Consider the following 17,217-nt stretch of genomic DNA (forward strand, 5'->3'; position numbering starts at 1 on the left):
CAGTGAAAGACAGACTAGCACTGCCGCGGGAGATGATGGGAACACTGACCTTCTCTTTACCATTACACCGCCCACAAAAGATGAAAATGGCTCCTGTGTTTCTGATTGCCACACGATCTTAACAGTATATCCAGGATGGATGGAGAGATTGTGAAAGTGTGTGTATGTGTGTGTGTGTGAGGGGAAAAAATGTGAGACAGAGAGAGGAGATGACTTGGTGTCTCAGCAGGGGGACAGAGACATCAAAGACAATCCCAAAACCACTCATCGCCATCCGCTGACGAGACAATGTGCTAACACTCTCTGAGGCTCAGAAATGTGGCTGTATGTGTGAGCGCATGAGCATGTTCATTCTAAAATCCGTTGCACAAAATTACTTCTCAGCGCGTCTGACCTCCATCTGTCGGGTGCTGCTGGTGCCATATTTGTTTTTGTTTCATCTGCTAAGAATCAAAGACTGTAATCCCGCTGAAATGGGCAGCGTGACAGAGCGTCTTACAAGAAGAAATATGTAAGGACGATTCTGCGTCTGTGTGCGAGACGGTTTGTGGGTGAGTGTTTAACACAGGAAGAACATCCAGGACCTGACTTGACCCCCACCAGCTGGCTGCCCCACTTTTCTGTCTGCTAGTACACACACACACACACACACACACACAGTCACAGTTACACTGTCTTTGTATCTTTGACAGAGGTCCCAGCAGCCCCTCAGCAGACAATGCCCCAGTCTGTCTACAGTACACAAAGACTTTGCTCGGAGTCTATGTGATGTCCGCTGAGTGTTTGCCAGTGTGGGGCTCTGCCTTCAGGGGATGTGCCTAGTTGAGATGGTGTTCATATAGCTCTTTTGCTGTCATCACCTCTTCCTGATTGTGTGTGTGCTGGATCGTACCCTGGGGAGACGGAATCACTCAGTGAACGGCACTTTTTGGTTTCACCATAAAAGCATTCAGCATCAATTACTGAGTGTTTGTGTTAGAGCCAACTCATGTTGCGTATCAGGGATTAAAATAAGGGTCGGATATGACACATGATTTTATTCCTGTGTATTCAGTCATAGTAACAGACAACCAGTTCCACTCCTGGGAGCTTCTGAAGGCCCCAACAGAAAGACTGACACGTCTGAATTTTACAGATGTTTTTTTTTTTCCCTCTCTCTCTCTTTCCATTCTCTGTGACTCTCCAGATGCTACGGTTTATTGACATTAATCCAGGACATGTCTCTGGACCTTCTTCACCTATTAACTTTGTAAGACAAATAATGAAATATGCTACAATTGGTCTGGATTCCACACTTAGTCTCTTGGTCAAGTTTCAAAAGTAATTCATGGCACCGGGATCATGTCATGTGACACAGTGATCGTCTCAAAAGAAATGAGATCCTCATCAGGCCGATATTAGATTGTTGTTCGATTATCAGTATTAGCTATCCGTCTGTGAAGGAGGTATTTAGTCCAGCTACAGAACAAAGTTAAACAACCATGTAATTTGTCGTGTGACATTTTACACCATTTATCAAATTGTTAAATGTGACTTATTTAGTTGATTTCTCACCAGCTGACCTTTGAAGAATTTCTCCGCACATCAAAGACTCATTTCTGGTGTGGGTCAGAGCGCTGCGGTCGAGGCTAACGAATGTTGTTTTATTCACGTGCCTGATATGTTTGACCTCCTTATTCGCTGTCAGGAGCAGACGGATGGTTTGACCAACCTTTCACACTTCTGTGTGACAGCGATGGCAGCGGCACAGGATGGATGAGCTGAAACTCGAAGGGCTTGGACAGGTGTAATTCTCCAAGTCCGATTCTAAGCTTTTCTGTTTGCCAAAATGTCAAAGCCCCCAGCGCACAAACACACACTTACATCACATACGCACACACATGTGAACACTGCATGTCAGTTCAATGGTCCTGACAGGGCTGGAAAGCGAAGAGATTAGCATGCTGGCCTCTGAGAGTCGAGCTCGGGCACGCCTTCCCGAGTCATGGTTAGGATCTCAGTTTGAGGGCTGAAGAGATCTAATATTAAAGTGCAAAATTCTTGCCAGGTTTGGACAGTTTAAGTTGTTCTGCAATGAGCTGCAAGACATTGATCATGGATATATTTCAATATTCTTAACACTAATGGAAAAAAAAACAACCATTTAGTTTTCACTGTGCCAAAACACATGGCAAAGACCTGTCATGCCTTACTGGTGAACAAACATGGATCCATTGTTGTGTGTATTTAGTGTCAGGGATGTCACCCTGGTTGAAGGGACACCTACACAGGTGGTACTGGAGTTACACAAAGAGCGCCATTTCTTTCATTCAGCGGCTACAATGGAGAGTCTTTAGCTGATTGTTTCGATTGATCACACAGGGCGGTAAGGAAGTCAGTCACAGAGCAGCCCACCATTGACTGCTGCACGAGGGAGGGACCGCGCAGCATTGGTGGAAATAAATCATGTGTTAAAATTATATTCTGATGCGGGGCCTTGAGTGCATATTGATTCGTAATTATTTGTACTAACAGTGGCGAGGGAGGGACAATGCCATCCATTACTGTGTGAAAATAGGCAGGGGGATCAATGCGAGTGGAATAAGGATCGTGGTGAAAAGCACGGCGGCCATTCCTCTGTCAAAGACGATCATTAGCCCGAGCAGAAGAGAGAGCGCTCTCCGCCATGACCACGGCTTGCCTTCACAAAGCTGACGGTAAATTACATTCCATTCACAGAGGAAAAATTGACCTCACTACTCTTGTGGTGGCACAGGCAGCTATGTAATAACAGTGTCTCTGGACTGAGGACAATCATCCGTTGCTTTCTGCATTTTTCTCTTTTGTCTGTCTTTTTCTGTGCCTCTGATATATTGCTATTTGCACTGTGATTTTGACTCATCAAAGGAAAATGACGTAACAGACTAAGACCATAATGACAACAGCAGAGGGCGAAGTGATCACTACACACAGACAGGAGAATGAGGTGACGTCAGGTTGGTCTGCCATTAGAGTTACAGATGTCGAGGTAGAAATTAGGACACACACTCACACAGAGCCACGGCAGCCAGGCACTACTAACACTGTTCATGGTGGTCTGCACCATGTGATGGTGTAAGAAACCCACACAGGCAAAGATGTCAAGGTAAAACCTGGAGAAACAACAAAAACTGTACAATAAAGTACGGTACGTGGTGCAATGCTGAGTGAGAGGCAGATCGAGACGAGCCGTCACCAAACAAAGTTTAATTAAGACATCGAGCTCTGAAGAGAAAAAAAAACAACAACAGCAAAACAACAAGGAAAAATTCCCTTCTCCTCAGTTAGAGAACAGGAGAACAAATGTGAACTATCTAAACACATTAACCCAAGCCTACGGGCCCGGAGAATATAAACCTGCTTAGCTGCCCGCCATGTACACATTCACCCACACATACACACAAACGCGCCGAGCAAAGAAAGGCAATCTCATCCTCCCATTATGATTTGATAGCTCAAATTGTAGCAATGATTCAAGTGCGGTCCTGTGGGTTTTGTGGATGAGCCCAGAGCCTGTTATTTCACCACTGGGCACCAGGGGATGGGAAAGGATGCTATTGCAGCCAACAAAATGACCATTAAATCACAGGCTATGAAGCCACTCTGGACTGTGAAAAAGCATGCACCTACTGCTTGATGTGTCAGGTGTGTGTATGTGTGCGCGTGTGCGGATGTAGTGTTATTCTGCCAGTGTGCGTTGTTACCTGTGTGTCTGTGCGAGTAAGTGGAAAATGTCTGGATAGAAATTGTGTGGATACACACTGTGTCCGTGCCAAATTGTATGGCAGAGTATAACCACTGAAGTGCAAATTGTGTGTACACTGATTCAGTGGACGTGCAGGACGTGCAGCCGGTGTCCGTTGTTCATCTCCTCCTCAAATGTTAGAGGCCTCTGAGAGTAAGCACGGTCCACATGCACATTACGATAGAAAATACACTGTGTATCCACGGTTTATAAAATGTTTCCGGGTAAATCAGGGGATATGTGATCAAGTCCATATGTTTACAGGCTACGTGCGTGTGCAGTCCCGTACATAATGCATCTATTGTTTGCAAATTTAATAGTCGGTGCATGCCTGTACATGTGTGAGTGTGTTTGACAACATGACTGTTGTTCCAGTGTCACACCCTGTCATAGCCAATTAAAGCCTCCCAAGTTTTTACAAGATTAAGCTGCTGGCTATGCAGTGAGAGCACAGGCACAAGTTACTGTCCCTGTCAGCCAGCTGATTCATTCCTTTGACATACTAACACTAAAACATCTTTGTTGTGTTGGACTGTTGTGTGTATGCCGTGGACTGTTGTGTTTACGCTACACTGCACTGTGAACAGTGAGCATGCGTACAAAATGTTAGCAGCAGCCCTCAGTGATTCAGAGGCCCAGAGCTGGACCTGGGCCCTGAGACGTGACAGGGGTTTTACTGCTGGTGAGAGCTGCTGTGAGATGCCCTGAAGTCAAGGGATGAGTTCACATTTTAAAAACAAGCTGAGTCAGTGTTGTACATCGAAGACAGAGGGCAATACGACGCGGCAAAAGATGATGCAGCTCCTCCATGATGGCATCATTTCTCTTGCCTGTTCTCTAAGGTAGGAAGAAGCTCCAGCTGTGCAAAGGCCATCCCTCCCTCTGCTTCACTCCTAGCCAGGAGCTACAGTTCATGGACTGGTTGTGGGAAGGAGGGCAGCTCTCTGGGAGATTGGATTGTGTTGGGTGGTTACCTTCCGACTACAGTGCTAAGCATCCTGCTAGGAGCCGACACACTGGGGGTGCAAGACTCCCCCCTGTGCTCAGCTGAACAGAGCGAACACAGCACTTTCCCCATGTGTGGCATTGCACTAGCACACTCAACAAACACAGCAGCGTGGGTACAGCATGTGATGTCAGTTGCCGCACAAAGCAACAGTGAAGTAAACAACAAAGCCACAGGTATAATGCTGGAAAAAAGGACATTTAAAATGATGTTCAGTGTTTTTTTTTTTTTTTTCCAACACTACCAAGGAAACAGATGTAAGGAGCCAACTCAACAAGCAACAACGAATCTGCAGAGAACAGGAGTAGCTGATGGCTACAATCTACCACCTGTGCCACTGATGATAGCTACCAGAGGCCAAGTACTTCACTCAGCAGACAAAAATACCTCCATCCTTCGATAAACCTGGGGTTCCCATGGAAACGACGTGGAGGAGGTGAACGCAACATCTTGTGCTAAAGAACTAAATTAAAACAAACATGTTTTTTTTCGAACAACAACTACCGAAACGTCTTATTTTGTTGAAATGTTCATTTTTTGTGTATAATTAGAAAAAAAAAAAAAAAACATGCTGGAAGCCTTTTGATCAAACCTTCCAGAGTAGGATCAGGTTCAGTTGCCCCCTGCATGACTTCAACCATCCACTACAGTTCTGTTGGACACATGGTGACTGCTTCAAGGTTGTAAGAGTCATAGCATGCAGTGCTGTGACTGACAGATCTCCCTACTGTAACTTCATGTGGACGCACATCAAAGGCTCACAATAGGACATCTGAACTGTGGATATCTCCCCCCCCCCCCCGACTCAGCTTGCTGGAAAGGAAAAGCTAAGGGAGCACAGGGGAGGAATAGAGGAAGGAAAATATAAAGAGGTAGAGGCTTAGCCTTATCTCCTCCATGCCTGCCTACCTCCAGAGGAATGAGCTTGAAAGGTTTCAAAGTGCCGGGGTTTGGCCCTTGTTGCTGCATTGCTGTGTTTCCAATAGACCTGTATGGTAAAGCTGGGGGAGAGGGTGCGTCTGAACCCGGATGTGTCAGTGGCTAAAGGGCTCATTAAAATGTATCCCACCAAAGATGTAATGTGTCCTACGATCATCAGTGCTGTAGTCAGGAGTGCCAAGTCATTACAAAGGCAGGTCCAGCTTCTTCTGAGTATGTGTGAGGGATATAAAATAAAATAAAAGTAATGCTTAAGGACTCAAGTATGATACAAGATATAATTCTCCTCTGCAGGCGATGCACCCTTTGTCTCATGTCCCTTAGCATCTTGCACATTACTGCATATTTACTCAGATCCATTGTTCAGAATTATTTAAAGTTGACTGGACATTCTGTAGATGAGAAAAATGTGCATAAATGCACTGAGATATGATTATACAATGACCTTTAGACATCACTAACCCCTTTGCACAGTCAGAGAGATACAAACCAGAACTGTGTCAAAAACCTGTTTTCCAGCTTGTCCATCTACCCGCCAGTTTTGACAAGGCAGCCATAACCTTTTCCCGCACTTTTAACTTTCTTTCCCTGAGTCACATGAGGAGTTTCAGTTCACCTCAATCTTTTAAATCCCTGAGTGTTTGCTCAGGAGAAACAGGGGCTGTCTTTTAAAGGCCAGCTTTAAACGACACGTGTGTAAACAAGAAGACTTCTGGCTTTTCTCCAACATGAGATGTGATGCCATAATTTCTCCTGACAAGCGAGACTTCAAATTGGCATTTATCTAAACAGGCTGGGGAAACAGTGCACCAACGAAAGCGACACATGTTAAGACTCAGCATAACAAAGGCAGCAGCACTTAGGGGCGCGGGGGGGGGGGGGTTGACAAGTCAAAGGTCTCCCTCTGTGAGAGCTGACATGGTAAGGATTAAAAAAAGAAAACTGCATTAATTAAGTTATTATGGGGGGTTTGGTTTGTGACTTTTGACTCTGGAAAAGGGGGATAGTGAATCAACAGCCCATATTTGGGAACGTCAATGTGTTAGCTGGTCAGGAGAGAACTGTGCTACAGGTGGGAGCCATTCAGCCATCCTGCTGGTTAAACTGGTTTTGTCATTTTCTGGGATCAGATGTGGAATGAAAGAGAGTCATGTTCCAGACATAATTTAGTCTGAGCACAAGATTACGATTTAGTCTAAGTTGTGGTCGAGCTGATGAAACAAAATAGACATTAATTCGTCTCAGTTCCAGAAAAATCAAATCAAAACAAAAAATTAAAAAAAAAAAAAACCCAGTAAGCTAACAAAAGTAATTCACACCCCCTGTGAACAGTTAAACGTTTGATTCCCTATTACCCCCTCAGCCAGATATTTAGGATACGTAATTCAAATGTCGGCTTGTGTTTCTATCACCACCACCCATTCACACGGGAATTAACTCCCATAAATACAAACCCCTCTAGTTGGAATAAATTTTCATTACAGAGATGAGAGGGAAAATAATAATCTTTGACTCAGAGTTACAGTAAATAAAAGATGGTATCTCCTGGTGCTAATATTTTTTCCTCACAGTTATTATAATAAAAATGTCCAACTGAATGTTGGAGCATACAAAACAGCTGTATTTGCTGCCGAATGTGTGTGTGACTGTCTTCAAACAGGCCCAGTCAAAAAAAAAAAACAATACCAAGAACAAACAGAAACTGTATTATTCATAATTGGCAAAATCTCTTTTCTGATATCAACCCCTATGAGGCGGCATACATGATACATGAGAATATGCTCTCATGTATTAAATCTTTATAAAGTGGCACAATGAACTCAGCCCCATGTGTTCCCTGAAAAATACTGCCAGGCCCTTTGGCTGCTCTGTATGTTACTTCACTCGCTAAGCAGTGATGAAGGCCGTGATTAATGTCTGCTTGACCACAACTTTGTGTGCATGTGCATCAGTCTGACTGTGCAAATGGTAAAAGTGTGTGTGTGTGTGTGTGTGCGTGTGTGTGTGTGGTGCCCTGGGTGCCTGCTCCTGCTGCATCCCACTTCCCCAGGGAGCCAACACAGATGCATAAACCTGTCGGCTCTCGTGATCGGCAGGGCGATGCGTGGAGACACACAGTGACAAGGCTCACCTAGATTCATTAGACCTCCTAAGGACCAGATCCATACAGCACTGCAGGCTGGTGTCACTGCTGGTTACCCTGACACACACATGCACACACACACGCACAACCAGAACAAAACAAATGCTCCAGATAGGAAAAAACCTGGAAGAAGACCTAAATCAATCTTGATACACAGTGAGACCATCTAGCAGTCAATATCGGACAATTCATGTCAGGCAGTGTGACAGGTATTGTGTTTGACTCCTGAAAGTTGGCCACAGTTGACATTGTCAGGACCAGTAAAAGTTGATGGGAACACACTAAAGCAAAGGGGCAGAAAATGGCAGCAGTGATGACAAGAAAACTAGTTTTATTTTCCAGAGGCAAAAAGCTGACTGCTGCAGCAGGAGGATGTTTCGCCCAGAGGGTAGAGAAGAAGGCTGGTGAGACACTTCTGAAACTCTGAGAGATGAAAATGACAAAAACAAAACAAAACACCAGAACCTTCATCAGCAGCTACCGTCAACATACCCGTAAGCAAAGCACTGTGCTGTTAGTAGTTAGAGTATATAGTCCTGGGCAGCTCCAGGTACGAATGTAAACCTGTGTCAGTGTAAAGTAAAGAACATGAATGTTCACAACAATTTCTCTGAAAAAAAAAAAACAAGATAAAAAACAAAGCCAACCAAAGATAAGTCATGTGTCACATGACTGTCGCCAAAAACGGGACGAAGTCAAAAGATGTGCATGAGTCTATGTCAGTGTTTTTCTGTGTGTGTACTATATGCCGATGCCAGGGCTGAGGCAGGATGGGCAACAGAGCTGGCAGCCATGCTAACACCCCCCACCCTCCCCCACCACCCTAACTCTGTGTCTGCTCTGATTAGATGGAGCTTCTTACTACGGTGTGCCAGGAGCTCTGCCAAAGATAAAGACAGACTAACAGATGTTCCCCTTATCTCAGGACCAACCTCAAGCCCATCAACTCCTTAACACTCAGAGACACACACACACACACACACACACACACCCACACACACACACACACACACATACACACACACACACACTGTGAGATGACTGTGCTTCTCTTAAATCCTTCTGGAAGGAATCAGGTCTTGCACAAAAAAAAAACTTTTTACTTTCAATCATGAACACTAATTCATGTATGGGAAGACAACGAGGCTCACACACCCATAACTGCAGAGCCGTGCACGTCTCCAGATCCTGGTAGCTTCCTTTGGCAGAGAGAGGAAGCATTTTGAGCTGCTCCACCCCTCTGCCTTCCTCCAGCCGCATGCAGTTAGAGCAGAAGTGGAATGTTAAGGTGGCTTTGAAGAGGTGTCTGCTTCGTGTCAACCCGACACGACACACTTATTGTTCTCAACATGCACGGCTGATTATATTATCTCTCTCTTCCACACACCGCAGAAAGAGAGAGTTTAAGAGACGGGGGTGAGGTGTGGGTGCAGAGAGAAATGGAGACAGAAAAAGTAGCAAAGGAAGAAGGAGAAACGAGTGGAGGAGGCTCTAAATCAGGAGACAGAGAGATCACGGCACAAAGACGAGAAGCAGAGCTCCAGGGGCCCCAGGGTTTGGGGTCTATGTGTAGGCATAATGAGCGGAGCCAAACATATCCAGCCTCATTAATTTCAACTATCAAAGCCACCTTCTCCGTGCGCCACGCTGCCTGCTTCTTCTCCTATCTGCGAGAGCCCTCACTTGTCACCTAAGATCAAAACAAGCGAGAAGGAATGCTAGGCTAGTGGAACCGTAAGCTGGAAAAGATACTTTCTTATTTATATATATTTAAAAAAAAGGATTTCTGAGAGAACATTTTTGCTTTCTGCTGCCAGAGTCTGGATTTAGATGCCTAAAAATACACCCAAACACCTGGTGTGGAACAGAGACTGTGCATTATAATGCAAGTGGTTAAACATCAATATTTATGAAGGGCATCTCCTTGGTATGGTAACAAGGAGGACCAGTTTAGAAAGAAAAAAAAAAACAGCAGGGTCTCAAATGGAAAAGTGCAATCAGACTGGAAGAAATACCACCATCCTCCATGAAGTGAAAAGTCAATATGCCAATTACTCTCTGTAATGAAAGTAAAAACATTCAAAGTGTCAGTGCAGCGATATACAGCAGGGAAGCAATAATCACTGAATGAACGAACGAGAATGTGTTGAATCCTGTGCAAGGAGAAATTAAACTGGATTCATTTGAGACAATAAAAATAAAAGACTGCCTTCCTTTTTTCTTTTTTTTTTTTTTTAATTTTAAACAAGCTACACCAGAAGAAACCAGTTGCTAAGGGTTTTGTAGCTCCTTTCACCCATTTGCATCAGTGTTTTTCCTTTTCTCTGCAAGTAAACACATGCCTCATTACGAGTTATTTCTCAGCTCAACATCAACAAGCCGCAGCTAGTTCTCCAAAGCAGTAACATTTCAGAAACCAGTTTGCTCTGAGATGCTTCTCAACTCTTATTTGTGGCTTTTGTTTGTAAAAACAGACTGGTACACACCTCAGGCCATGTGGAGCTTAATTCTTTGGTTACATGCTTTTCAGCACTATTCCCACAGTTTCTGGACAAGGTGGCCATTGTAACGTTATTCCTATCGTGTGGTGAGGACAGGCCCGAGGACATCAACAACCACCAAAACCTCCAGAGCCCGGGCATTTGGTCTGCCCTCATGTCCCCCGTTTGCATGGCCAAACAAAGCCAGCGTTGATTTAAAAAAAAAAAAAAAAAGATGGCATCCACGCTCTGATAAAGCTCGATGCTTCACATGTCAGGCACAGTCAGAAGTTTTATAATGTCAAGCACAGAGGCAGCTTTTGTGGCTCAGAGTTAAATAAACAGCATTTTCCAAAAGCAGCGTTAAAGAAAGGTGGTTTTTGCGCAGCAATCATTTACACAACAATGCACACGCTGTTCCTTTGACACATAACGTTTACCGCTTGATAACCTATCCCATTAGCAGACAATGCCAGAACATCATTTGTAAACATATGGAAAAGAGTCAGGGTTGTATTTCATCTGGGGACACTATCAGGGAGTCTTCCATTCCTGATCTTATCACTGGGGCTCGATTCAGGTTCTGCTGTTATAAAAACACCTCAGCGAAGAATGTAGCGTATCTCTAGTCGCTCATGTTCCATGCTAATAAACAAAAAGAAGAGAAAACACTCCCCCGACGTGAGGGTGAAAAGTGGAAAGGCTGTCGAGTGGCGGCCAAGTTTGTGTCATGTCCTGTCTCACTTGGCATGGAATTTTATCACCATATCACCTCCCTCTCTCCCTCTCTCCCTCTCTGCCTCTCTGCCTCTCAGAACGAGGAAAGTGTACGATAAACAACACTCTCCCTGCAAAACAGCCACGCTCTTGTTGCCCTTTCATTTAGTTCACGGTGTCTTTTTCCCCCTTCTCTTTACTTTTCCTTTCCTCTGGACTCTCACCTGCTTCTTCCCTTTCAGATGCTCAGGCTCCTTTTCTCCTTTTCAAGAACACATGCAAATACACGCAAACACTCACACAAATACACACACAAACACACAAAGTTGCAAACTTACAGAATCAATAAAACATCCAAAGTAAATAAACAGTAAAAAACTTTTCAATTGCAAAAGTTACAGACAGTCAGCCGATATTTTCAGGCAGAGCGATGATAGAGAAAAAAGGAATCGAAAAAAAAGAAAGAGTTACATAAGAATCTAGGTTAAAGCAAAAAGTGATTTGCCTGTAATCTGACACCGCTGATCAGGTATGGATATGAAAAAACAAAAAGAAACAAAGAGGCTTCATTCTCTTTGGTCTCTGCCTGGTAGACTCTCACTTTTGTAAAGGTAGAGAGCTGAGTTTTGCAGACAGACGTGAAGTTTTTCACACAGTGGAGGCTTGAAACAGAGAATTCACAATGGGGGCTGCCAGATATGTGAATGTCTGTGTGTGGGTGGTGAGGTAACTGGGGAAACTTGCCGTACTGCACTTTTATCAGGGTTTTATAATGAATCAAATGTGATGGGCCCCCAGTCTGTTTTTTATTTTTTGCTGGGGGTTTACAAAGGGATCTAAGCTGATGGAAGAGGTCACTTTTCCACTTTCACTGGGCTGTTATTTTCAGTTAAAAGGTGAGCTGGAACCCACAGCTGAGCAAGTTCATTTTACTACATAGCTAGTTTGAGAAAATGCTGATCTGAGAGAGGCAGAACATTAGACTTTCATTTTCAACCAGTACAACTAGTTTTTTCTATAAACAACCAGCAGAACTGAATTTTAATTTCTGATTGATTTCGTTAGTTTGAATTATAGTGGTACAGTGTAGTAGAGCTGATTCATTCAGTTTTAAAGGCATCGGACACCACAAAATGTGATTAAAAGGCTGTTTTGATATTTAGATATAAAGTGGATGATTCTGTCTTTGTCAGCTGAGGCCTAACGTGTACACACTATTCTGCCGGGGTCATTCCAGTAGCTCTCAGACACGGATCAGTCAGCGAGGCTTTAGGCCGGGGTAGGGTCACTCTCAACACGGTCACTTTCATTGAACCCTCTAAGCAGCCGTCACAGTGTGGCCAGTGACAGAAAATGTCAGCAAGCCACTAATCCCTGTTTAGCCTGCAAAAACAAAGACAAAGGCCGCTCCCTCCCTCTCGCTCACTCTTGTTATCCCTCTCACTGCCAGTCCCACTAACTCCCACCCACCCACCCAGCCAGCCGCTCAGCCTGCCGCCTCCCCACTGCTTAGCAGCCTTCACACAAATTCACACACACACACATCGACACACACTGAGGCCCATATGGAGAGGCCTGCCCGTTGCCATTGTGTCCAAGATTATCTCCTCTCTCAGCACCTGGTAGGGGAGGAGGGATTAGAGTGCCTCCTAACCGCTCTAAGAATGCTCTCTACTCTTTGACTCCGTCCCGCCACACTTCCTGTTTTGTTCTCCTTCCATCGTGGTCAAGCACCATATGTTGGACTGAATGAGGCTTATCCGTGAGGGGCAGGCTTTACATGTAGCGCTGTTTAGCCTGACACTGGCATGTGTCAAGACGAACGGAGGAGGAGGCAGAGATGAATGGGCCCTGGGTTCAGCTACTTGACATTCTTACATACACACAGGGCCAAACGGTGCACACGCACACTCGCCCTCCGCCTGCGATTGTGCCAACAGTGGCACACTTACCCTTGATAAGATTACACTGCTACAACAGGCTTAGTGATGCAGGGGCCAAAATCAGTGACTCATCATGACAAGAAAAACAACAGGAAATTGTGACCATGGAACTACGAGGTTGTGAAAAATTGATTATACAAAAGAAGCTCCTTCTTTAAACAAGTTATTATCATATGTTTAGGTTTATTTTTAGTTTTACTCTTTAATGATCTAATCATTCAAGAAAAGAAAAGGTCATTCCTGGCGGTTCTACAAGGTTCCAGCTGTGAAGTGAATCACTGCCGCTTTCGCTGTGTTGCCTCACTGCTCTGAGAGTAAAGATCATGAAACTGTGCCTGTGCGAGGCTTTGAAACCTCAAAGTTTGTGATATCAGGTGTTGACATTAACGCCACTGCAAATGCAACTGATAAAAAGTTCAAGTAACTAAATGTGTTGCATTGTTTTGAATTGAATAGAAAAAGTTTATGAAGTCAGTTCAAACCTGTCAGTGAAAACCTGTCTGTCTGAGGAAAATGTGCAGTCTTGATTGTGAATGTGCTTTTTGTGTTGTGTTTACCACAGGCTGTGTAATCTTTGTGACTAAACACACACCAAGGACGATATTTGATACACGCACACATGCCCCTTTGTGATTCATTTGCTTTCTGATAAGACGGACTGGCAAACAAAGTGAGGTGAAGCCATCAAGGTCTCCAGATAACCTTGTTTATTCCACAGTATGTATGTCCCATATAATATGAAACTCTCCTACTCTAACAGCCTTGTGAGGTTCAGAACTGAAAATAAACACTGCTCTAAAGTTACCATCGTCCTTCGCCAAATGCTTCTAGTCGTTCCCTTTAATCTGCCCAGAAATCAAGGCCTTATTTTACAGAGTACTATCTGGGCTGTGAATTGCATGGAGGCAAAACAAAAATCAATAATTACTTTAATTGTGTTAGGCTAATGTGCATGAAAGCCATCTAAGCTCACATCAGCCAGCCTGGCCAGCACGCAGGCGGGCAGGGAGGCAGATAACGGAGGATGGCTCTGTTACACCTACGGCCTAATTACAAGCAATTCATCAGACAGATGCTGCGATGACAGTTAATTGATTTGTGAATTAATAATAAGGGGTAAAATAATTCTGCTGCCAATGTGATTCCACCGTCATGGTACCTGGCCAACACCGAGACACTCCAAATGCTGCGGGGTGCTTCTGCTGATCAGACTGATACTGTGAAAAACAAACCCAGGTAGAGGATGAAACACTTTATCTCACAAGTTGTTGTATGATTACTTTGCCAAATACATGTGTTGTTTTGTTGTTTTATTGTTCACTTTTCATGGAAAATGTTGCACAGGTGTTGCTGCTGCTGCTGTTGTTGTCAATTAGCGAAAAAATGGCCCAGTTGCTCGCTGGCCGAGCTTTTAGCATCTAACAACCAGGTTAGTTCCCTATTTCTCTGACACTGAAAAGACAAAAAGCAGAGGGCACCATGCAGGGAAAACACTACTCTAAGGCCCCTTGTCAAGCACTTCTTTTCACAAGCTCCTCAGGGCCCTTGGAAGGGACAGAGAAAGCGGCAGGGGAGGGAACAAAACTAGCAAAGAAAGAGAGTGTTAAGAAAGAAGGAGTTATAAGCATGAGTGGATTCACAGGCAGCAGCAGGGGCCGTGGCCTGCAGGGAAACAGGGCTATGCTACTGTGGTTGGTTAAAGGTTGCACTCTTGTTGTGGCCAGGTATGGGGGATGGCTACGATGAGGTGCAGAGCGAGCATGAGGAGGTTAGGGGGTCATGGGGGACTGGAAATAATGAAGAGGAAAGCCTCATTCACTTCCTTGGTTTAGCCTTTGGCCTATAATGAGGGCTCTTGACACCAGGGAGCACACTGATACGACACATTTGGCAGCCTGGCAAATTGACCTGGGAGCCTGACGAGTGATTGACAGCTACTCCTCAGGGCTCCTAAGCTGCCCTGCGTGTTCATGTGTATGTGTTTGCGTGCGTGTGTGTGTGTGTGTGCATGTGAAGGAGGGAATCAGACTGCTGGAGAAGGAAAGAGAAAGTGAGACGGACTGAGACAGAGGATGAGGTGACAAGGGGCTGCTGACAATGAAGAGGGAAAATGTACTAAACCAGGCCTGGAAAGGTAATTGTGGGTAATTCAGTGCAGGACCAAATTAGAATTGAGGTTCAAACATGAAAATGGCCTGGACCAAAAGTGTTTACCAGACGGGGTAATTCGATATTGGCGTGGCCACTGATGCGCGCGTGTTCATGTGCGCATGCTCGTGTGCTGCTGTGTCTCAATACATAATGTATTTCGACTGAGACTCTGCCTCTGCTGCTCGGTAGCTGTCGTCTGAAAATGCTAAAATATATTTTGGTGCCAAAACGCCACAGAGCTTGGCCACAGACTCAAGAGGTGTATTATTTGACAGATGCAGAGTCAGGTGACATAAAAAAAGGCATTTACCATCTTTGCATTTTCACCTCATAAACAAAGATATTTTTTTTTTTGTCTCTTTACATTCAGTTCTACTTTTTAATTTTGCATATCACCTTATTTTTCTGTTATTTACTGGAATGATTGACATAAATTGATTATATGTTTTATACTTTGATCACTGAAGTATTCAGGTTCAGTGCAGTGCATATGGAGGATGTTACTGTCTCTATATAATGTCATATATAATGTGTTACCAGTTTCAGGCAGAAAATGTTCGTTGTTTCTTCCCACTCGTGCCTATGACTTCTGATTTTCTCTTTTAACGTTCCTCTCACTTTGAAGATGACATTTATTTGACATTAGCTGAAAAAAATTTGATTGATGTTTTATACTGATGATTGGGATAAGAAAAAAAAAGATTATATATAGTTTATAGTGCTACAGCGAGTAAGACAAGTGATGTATAAAATTTGTTTTCCTCATTACAAAGAAAGATGGAACTGACTGTCCTCCTCTAAAGAACGACCCCACAGGTCGTCTGTACAAGCAGCTTATTATGACCCATAGTTATGTTTTATTGTTAAGCGACCTCTAGAGGCCGTTTATTACCTGTGGTAACTGGTGTCAGTGTTGTCTCTTTCATACATGACCGTCCCACAACCTTAACTGCCCATTTATCATCGCAACCATGGCAACTAAGGTCCTCTAACCTGGAGAAGGTCCTAGTTTAACACAAACCACAATCTTTTCTTAAACCTAACCAAGCAGTTTTTGCCGTGGCCATTCCATAAGCTTAACCATTTTTATTATTGTTACCATGACAACAAAGGTCCAGTATGCCGATGCCGGTACACACAATATGGGTCTGGTATGCCTGGTGCTGCAGGGGCCCCTCTTTCAGGAGACGCTCCCGTGGGTCGTATCAAAGGGTAGAGACAAACGAATATGCTCGTTTAGGTTGGAGAGCTAAGTTATAAGTACTGAGCAGCTACAGGAGGAAAGATTATTTCAATTAGTCCAAAAGTAAATATGACAAGAAACGACGCTCAAACACAAACCGGGAATTTAAACCTCACATGTGACGGTCGATAAATCCTCTGTCTTATCCTGCTGCTGTTCAGCAGACATCAGACATGCAGCCCATAACTTCCAGTCGTATCTGTGGACTGATGGGCTGCGATGTTTGACTAGTTGATAGAGATGAGTAGGAGAATGAAATCTCTATGTCTCTCTTAACCGGGGGGACATATATCAGTCTCACCCAGGTGTAAACACTGACTAACAGTCTATTTATCTCACAAGCCAGAGAGACCCTGACCTCGCTGCTACTCAGCTCATAAAATAGACTCCCAAACCTGGAGGGGAGACTTGTACCTGATGTGCAGTATTTAGATACTGTCACGACACAGCACCCTGAATGGAAAAGCAATATTTTAGAGAAAGACACGGCTGAGTTCTTTGAAGCTGACAGCTACGGGCGAGACTGTATGTTAAAAATTAGCCTGTCTTATCAACCTGAATCACACAGACACCCACTCCCAATAACTGGGACACTGTAAATTCAGTTTATTTACTGAAGGAAATTACGTTCTCAGGTAATGTTCACTAGCTGGAAATATCTAAACACGCAAGGTGACAAACCAGAACATAAAGATACACTCATACACATGATGTTTCACTTCCTCACACTATAAACCAGGCGATAAGGTGCCAACCGAAAACTACAGCCAGTGTGTCGCAGGCAGCCAGGGACATTTTCTGCATGTCTCCCCCATGTAATGTGTCCTATCAT

The 17,217-nt window shown here is 44.1% G+C and overlaps 1 protein-coding gene across 3 annotated transcripts in view; it reads right to left on the reverse strand.

Annotated features, from left to right (window-relative positions):
• LOC121200233 (partitioning defective 3 homolog) overlaps nucleotides 1–17,217 on the reverse strand; it is a 291,059-nt gene that overhangs the window by 36,347 nt on the left and 237,495 nt on the right. Inside the window, exon 22 of one of the 3 annotated variants that reach the window (XM_041065397.1) lies at nucleotides 13,618–14,208. The exons of the other annotated variants lie outside the window; for them this stretch is intronic. Within the exon in view, the coding sequence (XP_040921331.1) occupies nucleotides 14,142–14,208 (67 nt within the window). The 3' untranslated portion in view covers nucleotides 13,618–14,141. Of the gene's footprint in view, nucleotides 1–13,617; nucleotides 14,209–17,217 lie in introns of those variants that run through there. 3 annotated transcript variants of the gene reach the window in all.

The sequence above is a fragment of the Toxotes jaculatrix genome, chromosome 20, assembly GCF_017976425.1.
Source record: "Toxotes jaculatrix isolate fToxJac2 chromosome 20, fToxJac2.pri, whole genome shotgun sequence".
Taxonomy (NCBI): domain Eukaryota; kingdom Metazoa; phylum Chordata; class Actinopteri; family Toxotidae; genus Toxotes; species Toxotes jaculatrix.